Genomic DNA, 13,492 nt, shown 5'->3' on the forward strand with positions numbered 1-13,492 from the left:
AATTAATCTCATCCCGGCCTTTACTCTATCTATATTCGGTTTGTTATAAACCGAATCTAGCGCAGCTCGTGTATTTTTTTTTACACTCGGAACCTCACCTCGTAACATGTAGGGATCAAAATGCTCATATTTTAGATTATACCATTTTTTTACTATTTATTGTACCATTTTTTTAGTAATATGGTCAATAAAAAATAAATAAAATAAATATTTGTCTATTAAATATGGGGTTGAAGTTTTGAAGAGCTTAAACCTAGTCGAAATGATTGGAGACTTTCAAATATATTTTTAAAATACCTAAGGGGCGAAGTTCCAAAAGTAAGAAATCGGTCTTAACAGAACAACGAAAAATATATTTTGTCTTTAAAATAAATATCCGATTGTTTTTTTTTTCTTGCCACAAATTGATAATTCTGTTTGTAAAACATTCCTTAAACCGTTTCTATTCGCCCAATGAATTCTATACACCCCGTTTTACGTTACATTTCACTTTACCGGCCAGGTCATAGCTACATCACTTTAAATTACCATACGAAAAAAAAAAAAAAGCATATAATATCAAAGTATGTATGAACTTAAAATTGAAACTTAATTATAAGCATTTCTGAATAGTCATTTAGCGTGATTCGGAATGCAATTTCAACCAAGGTGAACGGACCAGACACTAAACTGTTTTTTTCAAACGAAAGTCGATTTTACAATTACAAATTGACAACACAGACTAAAACAAACAGGACAAAGCTATTTATTAGTCAAATCAAATCAAGTCCATATTATGCCATAGATATTACAGGAATAGATGAGAACGAGACGGGGAGCACATTCGATTGCCGAATGCTTTTTGTTCGACGCCCCCAGCTTGTGTATATATCTTGATTGCTAGCGTTTAATTAAGGCAATTAGAAAGATGGGCCGCGGCGGTGTTTGCGTAAAAATCTAAACATACCGGGAGAAAGCACGGTAGGGTGGCGCGCGCGGGCGATGTACCGGATGGAACAGTCGGGCTCGATTCTCGACTAATTAATCGATTGATTGAAAACAAATATTCATATCCTTGTTTTAGAAATTCCCAACTCTCTTGCTATATACTAGCCTTTACCCGCGCCTATTTTTCCTATTTATAAAATTATTATAGATTATGTTCAGAAAAAAAAAAAAATTGCAATCCTTTCCCCCCGGATTCGGGTGTTATTCCTCTGTACCCTGTAAATTCACGCCATATCACCCTTCAAACCGATGCTGATAGTGTTCCTTTAAATAAATAAATAAATGTTTAAATTTAAGTTTACTCAAATAAAACCCTGTCATACATAGTCGTAGCAAATCGACAAGTCAGCAACACGTGGGCTGCCAGAGCTCAGCGCCGGCAGCTCCCTCGGGAGGCGTCTTCAATTAATCGCTGGAGCGATTGTCGACATACGCGCACAGGCATTATTGTGTATTCACTTTATTAAGGCGGGGAGAGGGGTCCCCACGTCCCGCGGGACACGGTATGATTTTGTTGTAGAAAGCTTTTTTTCATCTGTCATTATTTGTACTTCTTTATTTGGCTAACCGACTTTGAAACGAGTCAATAATCAAATCTATTTTTTTTTATTATACGACTTAGAATGGCAAACAAGCTGACGGTCCACCTGATAGAAAGTGGTAACCGTCGCCTATAGACATGAGCAGTACCATGGACATAACAGAGTATACTGTTTCGCCCATGATAACCCCCATGCGTTGCCATTCCTGAGGACTCAGGTGTTATTTCTCTGTACCCAGTAAATTCACGCCATATCCCACCCTTAAAACCGAAACACAGCCATGCAAACAACTGAGTATACCATTTCGCTCATGATACTCTCCATAACTCTCCATTCCTGAAGACTGAGATGTTTTTTTAAAGGGTGATGATGGAATGGTAACCCCGTCTGTACTATCGGTATACGCTGGCGGGGCACCAGTGAGGGAAGATAAGAGGATGAAAAGACAGATCAGTTAGCTCATCGTGATGAATACACTTGGAATTCAGCACTATAGATTCCAGGAGGACCACGTGGAGGTCGACCTGGTTGAATGTATTGCTAGCTATGGGGCCCTTAGTCTCCATTATTAACAATCCTTCCTTCCTGAACTAAGGTGTTATGCTTCTGTACCCTGTAAATTCACTGCTATATCCCACTCTTTCAACCGAAATACAGGCATGCAAACACAAGTGCTTGGGGGGAAAAGGGATTGTTAGCAATGGAGTTTGGCAGCCCCGTGGTTCCCCCTGGAAACCATCGTGAACAATTCTTGTTGAATTCGTCACGATGGGCTAACTAACCTACTTCATCCTCACCTATCATCCTTTACTGGTGCCCCGTCGGTGTATACCGATAGCGCGGCTGGGATTACCATTCTAAATAAATGGGACATAGGTACTCAACCAGAAGACTTTTGTACAAAATCTCCTGTCTTTCTGTCTGACACAATAAGATAAAATTTTATATGGATTCACAAGGATACAGGTGTTGGAAACCACTGATACCATTATATATTACTATAATAATTACAGAAAAGACCCGAGATACAGTCACAGGTATGGTATGTAGTCGCCGTGTGTGTCCCGGCACAGAATGGGCGGCCCCTAAATTTCCCGTGGGTGTCGTAAGAGGCGACTAAGGAAGGGCGAGGGACGGACAGCAGCGTCCCTCTTAAAACATCACTAAAAAGCTAACGGCGACTGCTACTGCAACCCGCCTGCCAAGCGTGGCAACTACTGGCAAAAGTCCTCTTACGGGGAAGTCTTATGTCCAGCAGCGGACAGTTAATGGTTGAAATAATAATAATAATAAATGGTAGTTACGAAAATACAGAAATAACTCTCTCCAACCGTAACAGGAGCGGATTCAAATAGAAAAGTGAATTTTAAACGACTAATCTGTAGATGAAAAATTGAATTATTCGGGGAAACTCTTAAAAGTGAGTGGGCAAACAGTGTTCCTCTGGAATCGGGATCGCTTGTTTTACAATAACTCCTTTCGGCCGCTCCAACGTTTTATCGAGATTAGATTTGGAACATGTTCTAATTTTAATATAATTCTAAAAGCTTTTATCCGATAAGTTTGAAGGCCCCGCGGCGCAGTAGGTGAATGTGGCTTACATAAATGAGGTACTGGGTTCTTTAAATATTTCACTGAACTAGGTGTGTTGTTTTGCAGAAGTCCATATCACTGGTTATTTGATTGTTTAATTCCGATTCCATTAGTATGCGTGTGATTGCCAACACTCGAAGATTGACCACCACTATTACTACCAGATGTTACAAAACCTCCCATTATTATTATTTCAGCCCTTAAATGTCCACTGCTGGACATAAGTCTTCCCCATAAGAAGAGTTTTGCCAGTAGTTGCCACGCTTGACAGGTAGGTTGGCAACTGCGGTTAGGCTTTTAGAGATGTTTTAAGAGAAACTCTGCTGTTCATCCTTCGCCCTCCCTTAGTCGATTCTTACGACACCCAAGGGACAGGAAGAGGTGATCTTTGCAAGGCTGTGTTTCGGTTTGAAGGGAGGAATATGACACCTTACACCTGAGTCCTCAAGAATGGCAACGCATGGGGGTTATCATAGGCAAAACAGTATACTCTGTTATGTCCATGGTACCGCTCATGTCTATAGGCGACGGTCACCACTTTCCATCAGGTGGGCCGTCAGCTTGTTTACTATGCCAAGTTGCATAAAAAAACCAATAAAAAAAAATTACGATACGCACGTGCAAAATACTAATCCAGAACGAGTTTTGAGATTCGAACAATCACGATTTACTCCCAACTTGAGCGTACCGAGTCGTTCTTCATCCACTTAATACCACCTTATGCGAAACGAGTGCAAACAGGGCAAAAAGTCGCAGCGAAGGAGCCGGGGTACGTAAAAAAACCGCGAGTCTCTCGGCGATCGGTGAATAATTCATATAGCTGGAGCGCGGTGTGTTGACACGGCGTAATTAAAAAGCCCGACCGCGCTCGATTCGCAAGGATTTCTGACAGTATTGATATTGTACATATTATGTGGACTTTTTACCACCGCCGTATTTATATTCGTGCCTTTATTTCATGCTATTTGATTCTTGAAATGTCTCAATTGAATGACGATATGTCAATAATATATACACAGGGTGTTCATTTTTGAAGGAGACATTTTATATTTGCTCGCATCGCATTTTTTGTTTAAGAGCCATAACAATATCATTATCTGAGGGTAGATACAGAGTATAAATACAAATTGTTTATTTCTCAGCTTTTAGCGCTGGTAATTATACTACACTTACGGGTACATGACCAGGTAAGTGCAGTGTGTATGTTTGTATGGAAGGTTATGCTTGTGTATGACGGGTGGCTACTTCATCCTCATCTATATCTAAGAATTTTCTAACTATTCTGCAAGTATTTAATATAGCAGCCTTTTGTAGGGAGATGTAGAGATTTTTTCGTAGACCTATTTGTTTTAGACCATGGTATAAATGGTTGGGAATGACACCTGTAGACGAGAGGACTATCGGTACTATGTAAACTTTTTCCTGTTTCCAGATTCTGGTGATTTTATCTTTAAATTCAGCGTATTTGTTTATTTTCTCAGCTATTGTTTTTTGTAGATTGTGTGTATTGGGAATTGCGATATCAATAAGGTAAGGTATAACTATTTTTTTTTTTATTTTACTATAATTCTCATCTCCCCTCTTAAGGAGAGGGGATGGCGACTAACCCCCGGCAGAAGCACAGTCGGCCGGGGTTCAGGGTCCCAGGGAGAGAAACCGGCGTACAATGCGGGCAGAATCTAAGAGCACCGCTTTCTGCATCTTTCCCGGAAGTGAGCCGCCTCGGAATCCCAACCGTCTGAGATGTTGTTCCAGACTGGTTGGGATAAGACCGTTCACCAACATAACGATTGGAATGATTTCGGTCTATTATTATTATTATTATTTCAGCCGTTAACTGTCCACTGCTGAACATAAGCCTTCCCCATAAGGGGAGTTTCGCCAGTAGTTGCCACGCTTGGCAGGCGGGTTGATGAACGCAGTTAGACTTTTGGAGATGTTTTAACCCTTCTTTGCATAATGGTGGAAATTTCCATCATAACATTGAATAGTCGAAACTTATATAAAAGATCAAGTTCACTTTAACTTGATCGTGTCTGGATACCTTATTAATGTCCATTGCAGAAAAAAAAACATAGCTGTCAAATTTATTATTTTAACCATTTTTCCTTTTGTTTAAAATAATTTATTATATATTGAATTATATATTATATTACTTTGATTTATTTCACCAATAATAAAAAAATCATGCAAAGAAGGGTTGTTAAGGAGACGCCGCTGTCCATCCCTCGCCCTAATTTAAATATGAGTGCAATTTAAACTAATTTGTACTCGTACATGAGTTCCTAATATTATTATGTGTAAGTGTGTTTGTTTGTTAATGAATCTGACTAACATTAAAACGATTCAAATGTACTGCAAGAAGTTTATGAACACAGGTGGCTCCGAGACCGTTCCTTGTGATTGGTACTTCGGGGCGGCTCCAAATTGGTACTTCGGGGGCGGCATTTGGGGGACATAAATGAGATAAAAAAACTACGACTATGCAGGAAGTTCCTAATATTATTATGTGTAAGTGTGTTTGTTTGTTAATGAATCTCTATATTTTTTTTTCTAAAACTTAGAATAGCAAACAAGCTGACGGCCCACCTGATGGAAAGTGGTAACCGTCGCCTATAGACATATACAGCACCGTGGACATAACAGAGTATACTGTTTCGCCCATGATAGCCCCCATGCGTTGCCATTCCTGAGGACTAAGGTGTTATTCCTCAGTGCCCTGTAAATTCACACCATATCCCACCACCACTATCACCACCAGAGGGAGACTGTACAAAAGTCGATTGCTTGGGTACCTCTGTCCCATTCGTGTTTTAACCGTGAAGCAGTTGTGTTTGCATGGCTGTGTTTCGGTTTTAAGGGTGGGATATGGCGTGAATTTACAGGGTACAGAGGAATAACACCTGAGTCCTCAGGAATGGCAACGCATGGGGGCTATCATGGGCGTAACAGTATACTCTGGTATGTCCACGGTACTGCTCATGTCTATAGGCGACGGTTACCACTTTCCATCAGGTGGGCCGTCAGCTTGTTTGCCATTTTAAGCTGTATAAAAAAGCGACTAATACGAATAATTGGAAAGCGGTTATTATAATCTACAGGTGCCTGCAATATCAGTGACTTGGTAAACCACAATTGGCCGTGTGGTCCCGGCATAGAATAGGCCATTCGCTTCCTTTCCCGTGGGTGTCGTAAGAGGCGACTAAGGGAGGGCAAGGGATGGACAGCAGCGTCCCTCTTAAAACATCTCTAAAGTCTAACTGCAATTGCCAATTCCCCGGCCACGGTTGATTAGTTTAGTTTTAGGGGGTTTATGCTTGATTATAATGATGGTAGACTCATCCGTCATACTCGGGAACGCGTGCTTCTAGTAAAGACTGGCCTGTTCAAGAATACTGTCGATTGATTGTAGTTTTTTTCTGTCTTTTATCAATACGAAGTCTGTGATAGTCATTCTATCCAGTCATATTTTTTTTTTACTGTACATTTAACACTTATTTTAAAAAAAAGCAACAGTCGTGTTTCCTGCCAGTTCTTCTCAGCTGAAATTGCATTCCGAACTGGGCGGTAGATTCATTAAAAAAAAAGTCTATTCAAAAACGCTTATTATCCAGTTTGCTTGAATAAAAAAATATTTTTATTATTAACGTTTCGCCACAACTAAGTAGGTTTTTTTTTTATTAAACACAATCATAAATTAATTATTAAAAAAAAAAACGTATTTATGGTCGAGTTAGTTATCAATATATTATATAAGAATTAGATTAAGTCCATTCGCTAATAGATTTAAGAGTAGATATGTAGTGAGTGTGTAACTAACCTGGCAGGATGCGCAGGAGTGGCGGGCAGCGCGGGCGCGGCGGGCGCGGCGGGCGCGGCGGGCGCGGCGGGCGCGGCGGGCAGCAGCGCGGCCGGCCCGCCATCCTCCGCGCTCGGCTCCTTGTCCGCCGTGCGCGCGCTCGAACCTAAGGGAAATGCTACGTATTTACAAATATACACGCACCTATATAATTAATTGTCAGACAAAATAGTACATCACTGCAGCGGCCAGCAACTGAGGCACTGATGGACGAACGTGCAAATGTGGGCCGAGGCGTAGCCGAGGCACACATACGTGAGTCCATCAATGCCTAGTTGTGGCCAAGGCTTGTATAGTACTTTTCTCAAACAATGCGCGGAAATCAAAAACACAATTTTACTTTTTAAGTTCAATGACGAATAACGAACAATAATAATTTTTCACGCGCCATAATGTTCCTTTGTTTTTTTTTTCAATAAACAGCTTTCTATTTGCGAGCCAGTTCGAAATTTAAATAAAACCTTTTATTAGTTACCTCCTTGGTAGCCATGTACGAAGTAAAAGGTCATTCCATTTTTAAACTACAGGACAGATATGAGTTTACATAGTAATTTATCTGGCCGCAAAACACGACAGATATAGATTTTCATACAACTTTTGCCGGCCGCTGCCCTCATGTATCTGGCCAGTACGGCAATTTTGATTTATCTCGAAGAAGATTGTCAAAATAATGCTCACATTTTCAAGCATGTTTGAGAAAAAGACCATACACTATCAAGTTTACCGTCAATGTTGCAAAATTGAGGAAAATTGACAGTGTTATGACTACAAGTCTATGGGGAGAGTAAGGGATAGTTAGCAATGCTTGACCACCTCTGTCCCATTCGTATTTCGACCGTGAAGCAGTTGTGTTTGCATGGCTGTATTTCGGTTTGAAGGGTGGGATATGGCGTGAATTTACAGGGTATAAAGGAATAACACCTGAGTCCTCAGAAATAGCAACGCATGGAGGGTATCATGGTCGAAAGAGTAAACTCTGTTATGTCCATGGCGCTGCTCATGTCTATAGGCGACGGTTACCACTTTCCATCAGGTGGGCCGTCAGCTTGTTTGCCATTCTAAGTTGTATAAAAAAAAATAAGGACCCCGCCTGCGCTATCGATGTACACTGGCGGAGCAAGAGTGAGATATGATGGATTAAGATGATGGCAGGTCAGTAGACGAAGTCGCGTCATCGTCAACGATGATTACTTCCAAGGGGAACCGCGTGGAGGTTAACCTAATACGATATATTGCTAGCAATGGGGCCGTTAGAGACCTTTGCTATTGCTGACTGGACCTTGTAGGGTCCAGTCTAAATTATTTTTATGGTAAGACTGTACAAGTCTGACAAGATGATGACAGAGCAACTAGACTAGACTAACCCTGCGACCGCTGTAGCCGCGTGGTGACGCCGGCGGGCAGCTCGGGCTCGGCTGCGGGCCGCTGCGGGTTGCGGTTGGAGCGCCGCTGCCGGGGTTTCCGCAGCAACTGCTTGTAGTTCTCAGCCTTCTTCGATAAGTAGTAAAATCTGTACAATAAGACATACGCGAATTAAATACTTCAAGTGATAATGCAGAGTCTGGTTGACTCGAGTACTGACTTGGGTACCTATCAGGTACATAGAATTATAGTATCCGCAATTGGATGTATTTGCTTTCAACTTGCTGGAGTTTCGTCAAGTGGCCACAGAGTATTTGTGTTCAGACGTTTTTTGTTTGAGTTAAATCTTTTTATATTATTTTTGTTATTTTTCACCCAGTGGATGTAATAAATAAATAAATAAATATTACTATTACAGATCAGAACATTTGTAAATACGGATAGATGGGTGTTCTTTACTCTTTCATACAAAAACTTCGAAGGGATTTATTTAAGAATTACCGCGGAAAAGATAGTCCAATTTACATTACAAGTAAAAAATATTACAAATTTAATTCATAATGGTCCATAAACTGGTAATATCTCGAAAATATTAAATTAAAATATTTAAGATTAAGAGATAAATGGCGTCTCAGAATCACGCCCCACTATATTTGTTAGTGTACTCCGATATACCTAATATATAAAATTCTCGTGTCACGGTGTTTGTTACCAAACTTCTCCGAAACGGCTTAACCGATTTTTATGAAATTTTGTGTGCATATCGGGTAGGTCTGAGAATCGACCAACATCTATTTTTTATACCCCACAGTCAGAAGGGTGAACCACCCCTAAATATTTTTTTTTATTTTTTTTTGACAAATTTTCTTATTTTTATTTTATTATGATTAAGCATTGAAAAATACATACAAATTCAAATTTTCACGCTTTTACGATCAACCTCTGTTTTTAAATCACGATTTTTATATGCCGCAATAGGGTTGCAAGATGACAATCGAATACAATAGTTTTAGTACAAGAAATTTTCATGTATGATTCTCGAAATAATGTATATGGTAAAACAACGTTTGCCGAGTCAGATAGTTATCAATAGATATAATAAAATTCTTAACAGTTCGCTGTCTGTACATGAAAGATATTAAACTATTAAAACACAAAACAATGATTTTTAGTATTTTTGTCTCTTTGTTTCTTTATCTGTACATACTCAGAAATAGCTTAACAGATTTGATGTTTGTTTTATTTCTATCGGTATCATATCCTTTCAGATACAAAAAGAATTTTCCACATCGATTTACAAGTGACGGAGTTCAATCATAAGCAGTTGAATATATTTAGAAGAGAATAGGTTGTGTATATATATATATATATATATATATATATATACACACACACACACACACACACACATACATATAAATAAAACTTAATTTTAATTATATTTTACAGTACTCATGCAAATGGAAAATTATCGTGTACATAATAATTTGAGAAGAGTAACTGTTGAGTTTCTTGCTAGTTCTTCTCAGCAGATAACAACATCCCGAACCCAGCAGTAGAATATTTAATAAATAATTGACGATTAAAAAGGGCTTGTAAACAAATCTATTTCAATAGATTATTTCTATTGTATTCTACTACGTTTTATGAAAATCTATGAACATATTCACGCGGTAATATTACGATAAAACTTTATTGTATTGTAGCCACATTGTAGCAATAATTTTTAGTATTTCATTCACTTTTCCTCGGCAGAAAGCTGGCTATTCATTCATTCATTCGCTGTCTGAACGAGCTCTTTGTGTTCCGCCTCCATGTCCATACACCGACCTGTGAAAATATTTTGAATTTATCTCTGTGCCCTGTAAATTTATAGTCATAAGTTTACATTGATTTTCAGTATTTCCATTACCTGACACAATCCATCAGGTGGGCGTCACTTGTTTGCCTCGTTGCAGTAACTAGCGCTGGATAAAAAAATATCTACACAAAACCTTATCATTGACAGTTCTTTGCACAAGAGATGTAAAGTCGCAGTGTCACAGGTTTTACTGCCTGGAAAAGCTCGTCTCTCAGTAATAATATACATAACTAGGGGCCTGACCCGACTTCGCACGAGTTCTTTTTAGTAAAATACAGTCCATGTCACTCGCTTATAATATAGCTTTCTATAGGTGTGAGAATTATAAAATATGCGTTAGGGTATTTTTCGAATCTAACCTTTATAAACAAAAAAATCTTTCTTCTTTACATTTCGTAAACTATAAGGTATAATAACATATATACATACTTTGTGTTCCATTAGTGTAGGCAGAAACTCCAAATGTCCATCACACACAATCTTGTCATACACCTCGCCGGTTGAAAATATTTTGAATTTGGTCAACACATCTCTGTGCCCTACCGACATTTCTAATTCTTCATTCATCCATCCAAATGGCCGAACCAATGCAACATTCCATTTTCGATTTTAAGCCAGTTACAGTACGTCCTACTGATCACTACAATTTCAAACTACTTGCTTTATCCACAATGAAGTCACAGAGTGTCAAGAGTACCGTAAATGGCTGCGAGAAAAGGATGGCACGGCTGGGCTCGGCTTGGTGATGACAAAGCCAGGCCGCCTGATTAGTTTAGATGTACTTGTTACATACTATTACCAGTTTCAATACGAAATATAAAATGTCTGTCTAGTTTTAAAACAAAACTAAAGTTTTTTTATTTGAGCAAGTCGTCATCTTCTTAATTTGTTTATTTGTCGGGTTAGCATACTTATTTCTTCAGATATCTAAAAATTTTCATCGTGCCTCCCACCAAATTGTTTATAATTACTCCTCTCCATGCAAAGGATGGAAGAGATCGCTCTTAGCGATAAGGTCGCCCATTGTTTTCTCATTGTGATTATTTCTTGTAATTGTTTGTATCTATAATAAGTTTACTATTGTAATCTTTTAGAGGAAACAATAAAGAGTATCTATCTATCTATCTATCTACAATTAAAATATTTTACATGAAAAATGAAACCGATCAACAGATGCTTCCGAAAAATAGACCAAAGATTTTGTATAGAAGTCGAATTCGTAAGGTCGATGTGATGAAGCCTATTGCTAGCGACAAGAACTAGTGTTGCTAATGATCTCATTATAAATAATCCCTTCTCTCTCTGCTCGTGCTGTTGGCTCGCTATGGTATGGTAGTATGGGGGGTGTCAACTAACGGTTGGTGTCCACGTATACGGGTCGTTTGTCGGTGGGGTCGCGCAACAGCGGCGGCACCACCGTCAGCGACCGCATCTTCTTGTCCTCGTGCTCTTGCTCATGCAAGCCGTCCGCGATCTCCTCCAGCTCCGCCTCGGACTTGACGCGCGCGCCCAGGCGGTTGAACCGTTCTCGCTCCTCCCGCTGTTTCCGGAGCTCGGGAAATACCTGGAAGTTTTGAAGAATTAATAGACTTGTAGCCGTGTGGTCTCCACATAGGGTGTGGACCACCCATTACTTTTCCGTGGGTGTTATGACAGGTGACTAAGAGAAAACCTAACGGTAAGTGACTACCGCTGCTCATGAGCACCTGCTACACCAGAGGCATTGCAGGAGTGTTGCTGGCCTTTTTAAAAAGGATATGCTCTTTTCTTGAAGGTCATGATGTCGTTTTTTTTCGTACCATATATGCTGTTGGCCGCAGGTGGCCTTTACAGCTTCACTGAGCGCGTGTACAGGGGCGAGTGCGGAAGGCACTCCAAGCCCGCGAGAGGGGAGCGACGTAAGGCGTCAGCTCTTTCAGATGGATTGCGGTGTTTGCGCCCGAGGGCGTCTTAGTGGCTCGAACGTCGACTTAGGCTACCGCACTTCGGTCCCCATCAGGGACGGGGGTCGGTGTAACGAGGGGGGGGGGGGGGTCGCCGCCGTCGACGTTGGCGGACGAGACGGACGAAATGTATCCGGGCAGATATGTCAAGATAAGTAAAGTAAATTATGGCAGTTTGTCCAAATGGACGCTTTAAAACATAAAACATGCAGCGTTGAAGATGAATATTCATCCTTACTAATATTAAAAATGTGAAAGTGGTGTTTGTTTGTTTGTTACCTTATAGCGCCTTAACGGCTTAACCAATCACTATGAAATTAGGTATACACATTTTTTTTTATACCACTGAGGTGGCAAACAGACATACGGCCCACCTGATGGTAAGCGGTTACCGTAGCCTATGAACGCATGCAATACCAGGTGTATTACGCGCGCGTTGCCGACCCTGAAGAAACCTCTTTACCCCCCTTTTGAAGAACCCCATGCTGTACACATACTAAATAAGATGGCAAAGGATATACCATCTTTATTATCTTCAGTAAATATATACAGTTTTTTACAATAGTACATATAAACAAAAACGATTATACAGGGTGTAAGTGATAAGTTGACAAAAACTGATACAATGAATTCATTTATTATTTTTTAATAGAAACATCTATAATGTTTCCTCCTATTATTGTACGCACACTGCCCACTGGTAATTAATGCTCCTTTCCACTCAGTGTTTGCTGGAAGAGAACTCTTACAGAGTTAAGCTCGCCTGTTGTACATCTTTATTTTATATATATTATATGTTGTAATTTTTTGTGTACAATAAAGAATAAATAAATAAATAAATAAATAAATTATTCTGAACTGAAAACCAATGGAAAGTTTATTCGGAAATTTTCAATTTTTTTTCTGATTTTTTTTCTTTTTTATTTAAATCCATGTCTATAATATATAACATTATGTCGTAATATAAAGAAATAATAATATTTTATAGTGAAATACTACGAAATACCAAGAAAAATTAATGGTTAGCTGGTAGAGAATGCCATATGGCATTAAGCTCGCCATTTGGACAAAGTTTTATTGTGCAATAAAGAATAAATAAATAAATAACAATGTAATATTCATATTAAAATCCTGCAGCGAAGCGCGGAATCAACTGTGTGAGGTCAACGCCACAAGCGTACAAAAACTACCTACGAAGAAACGCTATTGAGCGCGCGTTGTAGTTATCACGCGTCGATTCAATCGCAAAATTTCAAATACATTGCGCGGCGTCAATACTAACAATCGTTAATTATATGGCTGTAACGCATTTTTGGTGGGAAAACAATCTGTCATTTGACTCGGA

The 13,492-nt window shown here is 39.5% G+C and overlaps 1 protein-coding gene across 1 annotated transcript in view; it reads right to left on the minus strand.

Moving 5' to 3' along the window:
- Positions 1-13,492, minus strand: part of LOC113521076 (uncharacterized) — a 98,552-nt gene that overhangs the window by 32,888 nt on the left and 52,172 nt on the right. The window contains exons 8-11 of the mRNA XM_052895909.1: positions 11,561-11,768; positions 10,136-10,173; positions 8,346-8,514; positions 6,943-7,087 (exon numbers count right to left, since the gene is read on the minus strand). Of these exons, the coding sequence (XP_052751869.1) occupies positions 6,943-7,087; positions 8,346-8,514; positions 10,136-10,173; positions 11,561-11,768 (560 nt within the window). The remainder of the gene's footprint in view (positions 1-6,942; positions 7,088-8,345; positions 8,515-10,135; positions 10,174-11,560; positions 11,769-13,492) is intronic.

Source organism: Galleria mellonella, unplaced genomic scaffold, assembly GCF_026898425.1.
Source record: "Galleria mellonella isolate WM207_F2 unplaced genomic scaffold, CSIRO_AGI_GalMel_v1 utg312, whole genome shotgun sequence".
Classification (NCBI taxonomy): Eukaryota; Metazoa; Arthropoda; class Insecta; order Lepidoptera; family Pyralidae; genus Galleria; species Galleria mellonella.